Source organism: Coenobita brevimanus, chromosome 89 (genome assembly GCF_032717465.1).
Source record: "Coenobita brevimanus isolate Jiangsu-jjx chromosome 89, ASM3271746v2, whole genome shotgun sequence".
NCBI lineage: Eukaryota > Metazoa > Arthropoda > Malacostraca > Decapoda > Coenobitidae > Coenobita > Coenobita brevimanus.
The window spans coordinates 11,691,007-11,705,170 of NC_137042.1; the positions used below are offsets into that span (position 1 = coordinate 11,691,007).

At 40.1% G+C, this 14,164-nt stretch overlaps 1 protein-coding gene across 4 annotated transcripts in view; it reads left to right on the forward strand.

Moving 5' to 3' along the window:
• Positions 1-453: 453 nt before the first annotated feature.
• Positions 454-14,164, forward strand: part of dgt1 (KAT8 regulatory NSL complex subunit dim gamma-tubulin 1) — a 33,219-nt gene continuing 19,508 nt past the window's right edge. For 2 of the 4 annotated variants that reach the window (XM_080281386.1, XM_080281389.1), the window contains exons 1-3: positions 454-485; positions 5,788-5,910; positions 10,099-10,238. In XM_080281386.1, the coding sequence (XP_080137512.1) occupies positions 5,812-5,910; positions 10,099-10,238 (239 nt within the window). In that variant the 5' untranslated portion in view covers positions 454-485; positions 5,788-5,811. The other 2 variants (XM_080281388.1, XM_080281387.1) reach the window with 2 other exon arrangements.

Here is a 14,164-nt window from a genome sequence, read left to right on the forward strand (position 1 = left end):
ACTATCGTTCCAAAAACATTTCACATAAGAATTCAATTTAAACCGAATGAAAGAATTGCAATTTTTCATTTCATATAGCTAATATTTTAGACTTTATTTATTGCTGTTATTAAATTACATTCAATTGTTCTTATACAGTGTGAAAAATAAAGCAATCCAGAGGTTCGTTGATTACCTGCGAAACTTTAAGAAGAGTTTGCTTTGTTATATCTGTTTAAGGATATTCCTATACTTCATGAAACAGAATATATATTTTTGCTCATATCTTAAAGAAATTCAAAGCAAAAGAAATTTATCTCAATGTGCAGTTGTGTTTTTATACCAAGGTAAGAAAATTTTACCTTATTTTTCTATTTATTGCTTGTTTTGCAATTTTTATAATGTTACAAAGTAGAAGTGTGAATAGAAGAACTTCACGTTCTTGGAAAGAGATGACGATAGTTTACAGGAAACTGTGGGTAAGGGAAGTACGTCACACTGGGAGAGTGAGTTGATTCACCAGCGTTACTAGGGTCACTCAGTTGTTCATAAAATACTGTGCCGTAATATATGAAAGCTGAAAATATATTGAGAATGATGCATCTAGAATGTTATAGTATGAGTTACGTGTTACTCTGTGGTGTGAGTGAAATGCAGTGGTCATTGATTGGAAAATCATAAATTACGATAATGGCTAATAAGAAAAAGCATTTTTTTTTTTTTCTTAGCCAGAATCATACTTCGTAACAAGAATCGCATCCCAGAATGCATACATGAAATGACTTCACTTTGGACTTCTACATGAAATCCATGTACATTTTTTTTTTTTTTTTTTTTTGGCGGAGCCATGAAGGCAACTTTTGATCTTGACAAATTTTGTTCCAAGTTTCATATTGAAGTTAACAGATAGAATGATATTGCCAAACCCAGCCGAATTGTAGGCGAGCTAAGCTTTTTATTCTGCGGTCAGCCCGCTGGGAGCAAGCGCAAGGTTTCGAATCCAGCAAGTGCATGCTGCTGGCGCCGCTTGGCTGTGTTCAGTGGCGTACTTGAGGAGGCGGGGCTGTTTGAAACTGCCCCACGGGTCCCCAATTGAGGGGGGACCCCCCAAAGCCATAAAATTTGTAAGCTTTTTTATTAAGATTTAAAAATATATATATTTATCATCCCGACAATCCCGGCTGAGATATTAAGTTTTGAGGATGAGGGGGGCTGGGTTCTTTGCGGGGCCCCCCTCCAGGAGGGGGGGCCCCCCCGGGCCCCCAAATCTCTAGGTACGTCTCTGGCTATGTTCATCCACCCTCTGTGGGTACTGGTGAGTAAAGCACTCGGTAGAGATTGGTAACTGATAACTTTGTTTAGGCTATGCATTGGCTTATCCCAGAGTAATGGGTCAATAGCCCGCTACCAGCTGAAATGACGTACCCGTAGGTGAGCACGAGGCTAAATGCCTCCAATGTCTGCTTTCACTTCTGTTTTTTGCCTTCATATGTGCAAAGAATAGTGCTGTATAATGAGTGCTTTTAAAATATTGGTCAATTGGAACATAAACATTGTATGGTTACATAAATTGAATCTTACTATTAATGACCAGGGATGTATGATTTTGTCATGTAAAGATATTCTTTGCCCCCCAAATTTACATTTACAGGAGAGTGTGTTGATTAGTTACCAGTAGTTTGTTTAGTTTTGGAGGGGTCATTCAGTGTAAATAAGCATGAGAGCCATACTTAATGGTACGGTATGTACTGTAAATACCATCCTCTATGAAGTTTTACATACAAATAAGGAACCTACAATAAGAGTACAGTATAATGTAGTACTGTTACAGTACACTTATTATGTCAGGAAGAGATGCTGTTGAAGTACACTGACTGTGACCTGAAGGGATGCTGTTGTCATTGTGGGCTGATTCACCCCGTTTGGGATACATGGCGTCTGGCAGTGAATGAAAAAAATGAATGAATGTTCACAAAATCTGGGGAAAGTTCGGTTGCGATTTGGTCATACGCTATATCTGAAATTCGCTCTCCCAGGGTTCATTTTATCGAGGGTTGACTGTATAGGGAGAGAGACAGTGGAATTTTGAATTTCAATGGGCATGGGTGCCTAAAAATCACTGCGAAATTCAAATAATCGAAATTTAAACTGAACTTCTTATGGAAAACATAGTTTGGGTCCAGGGCCTCTGAACTTAACTACCGTACGTAAAATCATGATTTTTTTTGTCCTCACTCCCTGTAAACTTTATGAACTATAATTGTGGTTAAGTAACTGTACTTCTACATTGTATAGCCATACTGTCAGCAAGTGTGTATCACCTTGCCAGCAAGTGTTTACTTGGGGTATTTCTGCCCTTTCCTGTATTACCATTTCTCCTTTGGCTGAGAAGGTTTATAGAGGTGCCAGGCTGCGCTTGTCCATTACCACTGCTACCCAAAGAACCGCTCTTGCTTGCCATCTTGAAACAGGTAAGTTGTGATGAAAATACAAAGAAAATACATACCGGTACAACTAAATTGCAGTGAAATGTATGTCCACACGTGGAAAGTACAGGCTGCATGTGCGGTACTTGGCTGTAGAGCTGGCAGGACAGTCACAAGACGGCCATCAATAACAGAACATTGCCTTGCACATGGCTTGTTGTTGTTGGCACCTGCTCCCATCCGGGAGCTCTTTAAACAAGATGACTTTTTTTTTTTCTCAGTTTCTATTGTTCATTTCTATGAATTGCTTCTCTTTATTTCAGGATTCTGCCTACTGTATTTGCTACCACGTATAATTCATCTTGTTTTAGTATTTCTGTTATTGATTCTTTTCCTTTAATTTCTCTTGTTATAGGTGCAACTAATAATATCCAAAGCCTATGCTGTTGAACACAGACTTTGATGGATCCTCCTGAAATATAGGTATAAAAGTACAGCAAGCTAGCCCCGAACACGTGGGTTTCATTCCAAACGTGGTGCGTTCAGCGCGAAACAGCATAAGTTTTAACTACTTCTTATTTTGCTCCTTAGACCCCCTGAATGTGGTGTTTTGCTGTTATCTCCCATTGGCAATCAATATGAAGCACTTTAAGTGGTTAGAAGGTTTATTTAATTATAACTTACAAATACAGTACTGCACAGCAAAACTTCAGCATACAAATACGTAAACACAAGGCAACATTCCAATGCCAATTGGTTTCGAGACAATTCGCCATCGTCAGTTCACTGTCACAACAATAACGACAATTCGCCATCATTAATGAAGACAGCTATGGGTGAAATAAAGAATATAATTCAAAGGCGACTACAGCGAGGAAGAAACAAGTTACTTATTGACTAAAGGTGCAAGTAATAAATATTATCCGAAGTCTGTGCTATTGAACATAGACTTTCATGGATCTTCCTGAAATATACTGTAGTTATGAAAGTATTGATTAATTAATAAGTATATTTATAAAAGTACTGATTAATTAATAATAAGTATATTTACAGAATGACCTGGAATCATCCAGGTTGGGAGTTGTCCTGATGGAATCATCCATGTTTTGACGGGGAATTGTCTGACGAGGAATTGTCTCAGAACCCACCGATCATGGATACCGGTAATCATATAAATCAGGTTAACTGGTTACAAGGCTTTATTTAATGCTTTAACTTTAGTCCTTTAACTTACAAGTACATACCAGAACAGTAAATATTTAACTTACAAATACAGTATTGTGGAAAAGCAGTACAGCAAATCTTTAACGAACAAATAAAAAAGGCAATATTGCGATGCCCATCAGGTAAACTGGCTATAAGACTATTTTTTGCTCTAACGTTATTTAATAGTACTTTAACTTGCACATAAACTTACCAGAACAGTAATGTAAATATTTAATTTACAAATACAGTACTCTGGAAAAGCAGTACAGAGAATCACATGATAACATGATCAAAACAAACCGTGCGTTCTGTGCTGATGTTTGAGGATTTGGTCTTTCAAAGGCCTCTCGCGTAAATTTATAGTTTTTATAATGGTTCTTTAATCTTATGTTGTCTTATATGTATCCCAGCACTTGGCTACCGCGTATAATTGCAAGCGCGTTCGGCTAGAACGTGTTCGGGGCGTGCCTACTGTACTGATTAATTAACAATAAGTACAGCATATTTATAGAAAGACGGGGAATCATTCAGGGTGCAAATTGTCCTGATGGGGAATCGTCCATGTTTTGATGGGGAATTATCTGACGGTGAATTGTCTCGGAACCATATCTTTGTATGCGTCAGATAAGAATAAATGATATTGATTTTCATTCTCTTCTTGACACATGCCACATATTAGGTTAGGCTCATACTTTTTCTTATAATTTTCCTTCACTTATAGCATTTTGGTTTGCATAAAAAATATTATCTTTGCTTGTTTTGGTTGGAGTCTGGCCCTGAGAGCATCGAAAAATGCGATTTTAGATCGAAAAGTGAGGTAGATGGAGCACTCCAAAACGCATCGAAATTTGAATAGTTGAATATGAAATTCCACTGTATATATACCTACATATTACACCATGTATGTGTGTGTGTGTGTGTGTGTATGTGTGTGTGTGTGTGTTTCCAGCCAGTCGTCCTGCAAGGCACTAAGGAATTTTAACGATGTTGGTTCACGTAGCGGGAAGCTGGGTGAGTCAGAGGGTGACCCGCCACCTGCTGACAGTACCGGGTATGGCCGCTCATGTAAGATACAATGGGTTGGTCTTGGCTCCCACCCACCAGGCAGCCTGCCACCTGCTATCCTCCCAGGAAATCACATGCAGTGTGGCTGTACACTTTTGCTTCCTGCTTCCCTTTCACCTCTTCTTTCTATAATTTGGTACCCCCTTCCCTCTTTAGAGTCCCTCCCTCCCTGACATCACACTAGCTACATTTATGATGTAGTGTAGTTTTGGTATATATTGTTCTCCAATTACTCCCACCTCCATGCCTTCCCTCCTCCCCCTTCTAGCTTGCCTTCCTTGCACACATCTCATCCTCCTTTCCCTTCCAGTGTCCCTCTCCCCCCAGCTTTCTTGCTCTCCCTCCACCCTTTTTCTCTTTCATGCTTTGTCTCCACTTCTCCATTTTGCCCACCCACAAACTCTTCTAGTTCATTCCTATTGCTGTACTTTTCAACCTGTTTCCCCCACCACACCCTCATAATCACCCCATATGTCCCCACACCTACTGCATCCCTTGTACCTCCCTACAAACTCCCTCTCTCCTTGTCCCTTAACAAGCTTTCCTCGTCTGCTTTCCATAAGCTTTCCATTCTCTTTCCCCCATCCTAATTCCTTCTCCTTTTCCTTTTGCCCCTTTTCCTCTTGCCCCTACATACAAATGACATTCCCTCCCAACACAGACAGACCAGCTCATTCCTTCATAATTCTACCCAGACCCCATCCTCTTGCTTCCACCCTAAGTTGTGCCCACACTCAGGGATTGGCATTGTTGTGGTTAACACAGTTTTTCCCACTGAGATCCCTTATTTATCAGGTTCTGTAGCTTCATAATTATGGTAGCTGTGCAAGTAGGCTAATGCCTGTACACATGATTCCCCACTAAAGGCAGGGGCATTATTACTAACAGGACATTAAAAGATAAGGCACCAACATTCAGATATTTCGTGCGGGTGGTCTGTGATTTCAAAGTGGCTTAAGCATAAAAGACTTTAGACTTTTGCTTTGGCAGGGTATAATTCCGAGCATTCATTGATTCATTTTCTTTCATACCCTGGTGTTTGAGGCAGTCAGTATTGTAAATTCTATTATGAGAATACAGAGATTATTAAATTCTTCACTTTTTTCTGCAGGTACATAGCCTACTGTATGACAAAATGTCAGTCCGCAGTGGCCGTGTGGTGAAAACCGTAAGGACATTGACCAGGCCATCTCAAGAGGCTCCCTGTGCTTTTTCCACATATAACTGCACCCTGGTATGTATGGTACAGTACTGTGCCAATATACTGTAGCTTATAAGCCAGAATTTGAAATTAATAGCCTAGTACTGTATTGTACAGTGTACAGTATACAAGCATACCCTTGTTTAACAGTGTAGCCCAATTGGTTAGGTAAAACCCCATCATTAGGCAACGTATCGTATATCGGGGTACTTTAACATGTAAAGTAATGGGGAGCATTTACCAGCCTTGGGTTCCCCCCCCCCCAACCAAGTCCAAAACCCATCCAAATGAACCCAAATACAAATTTAAAGTCAATCTAAATGGCCTAACAGCTGTAAAAGAAGCTAACCTAAGCCTAACACCTGCAAATAACTCACAGAGATCAACAAATAAATCTGAAAATCATCAAATAAACGGTAGTCTGGAAAAAAATCAGTTTAGTAAACTGTACCTCAGAATGACAATGTTCACCCCACATATGGCTAAAACACATTAATCTCAGTCTAAAAACAGTTTGTAAATCAACCTAAATACACAATTTTAGTCTAAAATATCATCAAAATAGGTAAAAAATAAAAATAAAAACCCTCTGTTAAACCGGTTTTAGTCATCGACAGGCAGGGTATGGTGGTATTTCTACTGCCATTGTTAAGCTGGGGTATCACATGTATGGGTATCGTATATCTAGGTACAGTAAAAGTCCTCTTATTCAGCAGCTGATTGTTCGGTAGATCCGACATTTCGGCAGTTTTGAGAAATAGTCCCATTTACAAAAATCATTGATTGTTCGGCAGATGTCTGGAATCATCTCGGTAGTCAAGGAAGTGTTATCTGTGGCTTGTAGGCCTAATGTTTCATTACACTTCTGTATGTTCACTAATTTCTATATTTTTATTCAGATTCAGGTATAGTACTGTATTGATTAAAGTATTGCACAGTATCATACACTACAGTAACCACCCCCACCAAATTAGCGAGGGTTACTTTACAAGCCCCCACGCTAATTATTGAAATTCTTTCATTCTTGATGCCTTCCTGAAAATGACACTTACCGATAATTGAGTAGCCCATGAACCACTGACACTGTAATGCATTACCCATAAATAAATGTTGCTTGTTAAATCAGTTTCCCCGTTGTTTTTAGCTGTACGGCTGTGACAGCTCTAGTATTTTTATTCCTCAGCATAATGGTAGGACTGTCCTGTTTAACTGAACCTAACCTAACCGAGTTTAACTGTACCTAATAATTTAACCAAACCTAACCTAAAGTCAGAAAAATACTTAAAAATAAACTGGAGGAATATGAATGGCTAAGGTCTCTCTGATGATAGTTAAACGTACATTTAGTGATCATTCTTTTGTTTGTTTTTGTGCTTAACGTGAAAGAGAGAGCATTGATGCAAACAGTAATATATCCCATTAACCCCTTAATAACCTCCGGCACTGAACAACCTTTTACAGTACCGATGTCAGTGATGTTAAGTTAGTGTGAGCTATAAAGAAAACTGAACAATTATGGGAAGGGAACGAAGGTCACTGGTATGTTTACAAGACTACGCTACGATTCCAAGCAGTTAGGCGGTCGGTTAATCTCAGATTTTTTCGCCCATTTGGTAAATACGCCGTAACATTATCAATCTTTCCGTGACTCATAGCGAATCATAGCTTGGGTTTAGGAAGCCGGATAACACATTGCTAGGTGAGCCAGACGATTATCTTCCCATCGTTAAGAAAAATAAATTGATTTCAGAAGAATGGAAGAACTTTACGTACTCAGAGAGGGATTTAATTTTTTCCATTTTCTTATAAGATGTGAAGGTAATTGTCTGGCGCACCTAGAAATGTGTTATTTAGTTTCCTGAACCCATGCTATGATTTGATATGATTGACTGGAGAAATGATAAAGTTACGGTGCATTCACCAAATGGGCGAAAACATCTGAGATTAACTGACCCCCTGACTGCTTGGAATCGTAGCGTAGTCGTGTAAACATACCAGTGACCTTCGTTCCATTCCAGTAATTGTTCACAGTTTTTCCATAGCTCACTAACTCGACATCGGTACTGTAAAGGGTTGTTCAATGTTGGGGGTTATTAAGGGGTTCATGGAATACATTACTGTTTCCATCAGTACTCTCCTTTCACATGTAAACAAAAAAACGAACAAAAGAATGAGAGCTAAATGTAAGTTATAACTTTCATCAGAAAGACCTTAACAATTCAGATCCCTTTACTTTATTTTATGCAATTTTCCGACTATTTTATTTTGTTTGGAAAAAGTACTGTATACAGTACTCACTCCAAACATATTTGTAATAATATAAGTAGTGATGAGTTCACCAATACAAGTGATGTACTGAGCTGGTAGGTAATATTCCGTATCATTTCGGCCATCCAGGAAGTGTTATATGACTTGTAGGCCTACTGTGTCATTACCCTTGTATATGTTCACTAATTTATATATATACATATATTTCAGATTCAGGTATAGTACTGTATTGATTGCAGTATTGTACAGTATACAGTACTCTCTCCAAACACAGTTGTAATACCGTACCATAAGTGGTGATGAGTGCTCACCAATATATTTAAGGTACTGAGTGGATAGGTTTTTGATTATTCGGCAAATCTAATTTCTTGGCATCATCCTGGTCCCATAGATGCCGAATAATGGGACTTGTACTGTATTACAGTACTTTTGTTTTATTTTGCCTCATTCAGTTATATGCTACAAAAAAGGATGTAGCTATGGTTGTACAGTACAGTAGTCGTACGTATTGCTATAGTGTAGTACAGTTTGGTATAAGGATAGGTTACATGAGCCTGTCTGCCTGTTGCTACTTGTGCCATTTTGTGAGTTATGGTACATATAGTAGACTAGCTAACCAGTTTGTTGGTTTAGGTATGTCTTGGAATATTAGTTTAATAATAATAATAATAATAATCTGGCCTTTTGTCTCTCAAAAGCGCCAGTTCTTCCTTTTGGGAATTCACTAGCGCTCGACACACATACATTATTTTCACAATTACAAGAATTGTGACATTTCTTGTATATAATACAAGCTACATCATATATACATGAAAGTGGCAATAATTAAACCCTATAATCATCCGTGTTTAGCAAACATTGCAGTTTTATTCAGCCAAGAGAGACCTCTCCCATTGATAGTTAAAGCTCATTGGCCTATTGGTAGTCTGGATCACCTGCAGATCTTCATTCCATCCAAAACCATCTTTTGTGATACACCAGATACTAGTACTGGTACTCTTCAGCTTTATACAGTTTTACTTCATGCCAAAGATAAGCTTTGATGATTTTACTGAGTGCTGTAGCCTGTTTTCTTAAAGTGAAGTTTGATATTAAAACTGTCTTCCCTTTTTTGCCATCTTGATTGTTACTGAAATACAGGAAAGTTCTGTTTGTGCAAGTAGTTGTCCACAGCACTTAGTCTGTCCACAATTTTTTGTCTGCATATCATTTTCAGAGTTACCAAGTACTGTACACCCTTGATACAATGAACTAATGGGTACCAGATCCTTGAGATTACATAGTTCATTAAAGCCAAACACCACGCTGTTTGGTAACTTTCCAAGTGTCGTGGCTCTTACTGAACAAAGATCGTTAAATATAGAGTGTCGTCTGGCTGTACACTTGTACAGATTAACATGCACCTAGGTCAGAATGGCACATTTTCTCTCAAAACGCTCAATTTACCAATGTCTGCGTTTATTCTCACCTTTCAGGAAGTAATTGCACTTCAAATAAAGACTGCAAGTAGGCCTTGGGTAAATCTACATTTGTTCATCAAGCCACATTGGTCGGTGTTTCCTGCACGTCCCTTCTTTTACCGAACAAAATTCATTAAATGAACATAACATTTGGCCAGCTCAAGGTGGTCGTTAAAACTGAAATTTTTAAAAAGAGGGTTTGTTATCTCGTGGATGCGCCATACGGGTAAATTCAAAGAGAAAGGGTGTCAAAGAAAGTTTTTGAAGACGAGACTGAAGATACGGTAATGTTGGAAAAGGAAGCCCATGTGAGGTTTGGAAGACAATGGTGGGACAGTACATTGGTGAGAGGAGGAGGACCAAATACAGGTGAGAGGTATTTGAGAACAAAGTAGCCTGGAAGTGGTTCTGTCATTGCCATCCCCTGTTGGGGTTTCCCAGTAGGATTTAGGGCATTGATAATAATGATTATGACAAGTTAATATTTCTTCAGGCCAGACTACATGGATTTGAGTACTGCAGCCGGCATATATTGGAGGACAAGACAGCTCCCTTCCGACAATGCAACTACATTTATCCTAGTACTGGCAAGAGATGCCTACGCCCGGCCCCAACTACTGACAGGAAAGAGGGGTAAGCTGGAGTGGGGTGGAGTATGGTACAGCAAGTCCTTATTATATGTTGCCCTTTTTGACCTTCATTTCTGTTTTTAAGTGCATAATAATCAAAGAAAAATTACCCATTAAAGTTCCTTTGTTTCTCATTGAGCTAATTTGCTAGTTCAATCAGTTTACATTTAGAAAAAGTTGTGGTATTGTGGAACACATCCCTGACATATGAACTAGGGTTTACCGTACTTGCATACAGCTTGAATTGTATGACGTGAGGAACAGAATACTTTACCTGAAGAATGGGATGGAAGTAATGCGAGTAGAAGTGGTTAGGGAATGGCTGGGAGAAGGAGGGAGGTGAGAAGACAGGAAGAAATCAGTAGGATAGAAGTTGTGGAAGCAATGAAGAAAGTTAAATCGGGGAAAGCCCCAGGAATTGATGGAGTATGTGGTGAAATGCTGAAGCATAGGGGAGAGATAGTAGTAGAATGGATGTGGAAGATGTGCAGATTGGCCTGGGAGGAAGGTAGAGTCCCGGAGGATTGGAAGTCAGGTATAATTATTCCCTTGTACAAAGGAAAAGGGGAAAAAGAAGCGTGTGGTAATCATAGGGGCATTTGTCTTCTTAGTATAATAGGAAAAGTGTATGGTAGGATACTTATTGACAGAGTTAGAGAAAGAACAGAGAAATTAGTTGGAGAAGAACAGGGAGGCTTTAGGAAGGGAAGAGGTTGTGTAGATCAGATATTCATTCTTAGATCTTTAGTGGAAAAGTTTCTAGAGAAGGGAAAGAAGTTGTATGCGGCTTTCATGGATTTGGAGAAAGCATATGACAGGGTGGATAGACAAGGATTGTGGAAAGTGTTAAGAATATATGGAGTAGATGGGAAGTTGTTGAATGCTGTGAAGAGTATGTACGATGGTGCGAAAGCTGCAGTGTGTGTGGATGGTGAACTATGTGAATTTTTCTCTTTGAAAGTTGGGTTGAAGCAGGGATGTGTCATGTCTCCATGGTTGTTCAATCTGTACATGGATGGGGTAATAAAAGAGGTACAAGGTAGGGTAGTGGATGTTGGAGTGGCCCTGGTGAGAGGATAGTGTTTGGAAACTCCCTATACTGTTGTTTGCAGATGATACTGTGTTGTTGAGTGAAGACAAAAAGGAGCTGTAAGGCTTGGTGGATGAGTTTGAGAGAGTGTGTAAGAAACGGAATCTAAAGGTGAATGAAGGGAAGAGTAAAGTGATGGTCTTTGAGAGAGGTGAAGTCAGTGAATGTACAGCGAGGTTGGATGGTGAGGAGTTGGAAAATGTGAGTACGTTTAAGTACTTGGGTAGTGTGATGAGTAAGGATGGAGGTTTGGAGGGTGAAGTGCTGGAAAGGGTACAGCAGGGAAGAAAGGTTGCTGGTCCTTTAAAAGCAGTGATAAGAAACAGGGAAGTGAGCATGGAAGTGAAAAAGTTACTACATGACAGTATTGTGATACCAACTCTTAACGTATGGAAGTGAAGCTTGGACGTTGTTGGAAGGACACAAGTCAAGAGTGAGAGCAGTGGAAATGAGTTATTTAAGAGGAGCCTGTGGAGTCACATGGAGAGACAGGCTGACGAATGCGGATATAAAGGAGCGTTGTGGTGTGGATGTTGATGTGATAGGAAGCGTTATGAGGAACACACTGAGGTGGTTTGGCCATGTGGAGAGGATGGAGGGTGAAAGACTGACGAAGAGAGTGTATGTGAGTGAGGTGGAGGGGGGAAGAGGGAGGGGGAGGCCGAGGATGAGATGGAGGGATGGGGTGGAGAGGTATATGAGAGAGGGGGGTGTGAGTTGGGAGCAGGGCAGTGAAGTGGCGGGGGACAGGGCAACTTGGAGGCGATTTGTTTGTGGCCACCCCAAACGGGATTGAGGTGTCTGGCAATAGATAGATAGATAGAAGAATGGGGTCCTAGATTGAACTACTGTATTGTGTTGAATGCTAGGCAGGAGTAAGGTATAAAGTGAAATTGGCTATTTGAACAGATTGTTTCTTGTGAATGTAAAATCAGTTCTGATAGCTGTCGGTACTTACTTGTAAATACTGTATTTACTGATACTGAAAATTTTTATATGCTGTAGTTTTGTTTAGTGTATAAATTCTGTACAGGATTTCTGCATGCATTAATAACATTTGCAAGCCAATCTTCAGAACCTGAATTCAATGAGTCTGCAGGATAAGTAACCTTTCTTTATTACATTGTTTTCATTTACAAGTCCACCTTTCCCTAAAATTGCCTGTTGGTCTCTTACCCCTGGGGATAGGGTTTTTTTTTTCAAGAATACTCCCCCAGTATCCCTGCTTGTCGTAAAAGGCGACTAAAAGGGTTGGCGGAGGGTTAGTGCCCCTCCCCGGAAAACAACTAACTAAAAAAACAAACAATAAGCCTCGGACAAGGACTGACCAAACGATGACGATCAAGGACCGGACAAAGGACATGGTAATTGGAACTTGGAATGTAAGGGGAGCGAATGATGAGGTGAAAGAGAGAGAGATTGTCCAGGTGCTTGAGGGTGCGAAAGTGGATGTATGAGGAATAACTGAAACAAAATGGAGAGGAGAAAGTGTGAGAGAATGGGAGTATGGATGGGGTATATGTGCAGGAGTAGGTGAGAATGAGAGGGCAAAGGAAGGAGTATGTATAGTTGTGAGTAAAAGATGGAAGAGGAGCATAAGACAGTATGGATCAGTTGGGTCAAGGATTGTGTGGGTAAAGTTGAAAGTTGGAATACAAATGTGGGCGATTGTGTGTGTGTATGCACCAACACAAGATCGTGCTAGAAGAGTGAGAGAAGAGTTCTGGACAAATGTAGAAATGTGCATGGAAAAGTTTGGAAGGAATGAGAGAATGTTTTTGATTGGTGATATGAATGGTAAAGTTGGGAATGTGAAGGTGGATGGAATAGTTGGTGAGTGGGGTGTGCCTGCTGAGATAGATGAGAATGGGAGTGCGTTAGTGGACATTTGTGCTGGGAAAGGGTTGGTGATAGCCAATACCCTCTTCAGGCATAAAATGATCCACAGGTATACATGGCGAGTGATGAGAAGGGTGGGTGGTGAACTGAATGAAAGGAAGGCAATGATTGATTATGTGTGTGTGGATGAAAGGATGCGAAGATGTGTAAAGGATGCAAGAGTGTATAGAGGTTGGGGGAGTGGACTTTCTGACCACTACTTGGTGGTGGCCAGAATTAAAATTCAAGTAAGATGGAGGAATAGAAGAAGGGAAAGACGAGAGGAAGGAGTAGTTGCAAGGAGAGTGGAAAGGTTACAAGAGTATGAGAAAAAGGCAGAGTATAAGAGAGAAGTGGAGGAACGATTGGGCAAATATGAATTGGAGCAGATGGGAGACGTGGAAGGTGTATGTAGCATATTTACAGAAGAAATATGTGCAGCATGTGATGTGGTATGTGGAAGGAAGAGAAGACGGAGGGGGGCGCAAGGAACAGTGTGGTGGACTGAAGAGGTGAAACAGGCTGTGGCACAAAAGAAGAAAGCATACAATGAATGGATGAGAAATAGGGGCGTGGAAGAAGTTGAGAGGCGGGAGAGAGAGTTATATGTAGAAAGAAAGAGAGAGGTGAAAAGATTAGTAAGAGAGAGTAAGAAGAGAGTGGATGAGGAATTTGGAAGGAATTTGAGTGTAAAGTGGAGGGACTGTAAGAAAATGTTCTGGAGAGACGTGAAAAGAGTAAGACAGGGTGGAAGTGAGTTAGCGGGGGAGTGAAAGATAAAAATGGTAGATTACTAGTGGAGAAGGGAGAATAAGTGAGCAGACGGAGAGAACACTTTAAGGAATTGTTGAACGTAGAGGATGGAAGTAATGCTGGTATAAGTGGCTGGGGAATGGCTGGGAGAAGGAGGGAGGTGAGAAGACAGGAAGAAATCAGTAGGATAGAAGTTGTGGAAGCAATGA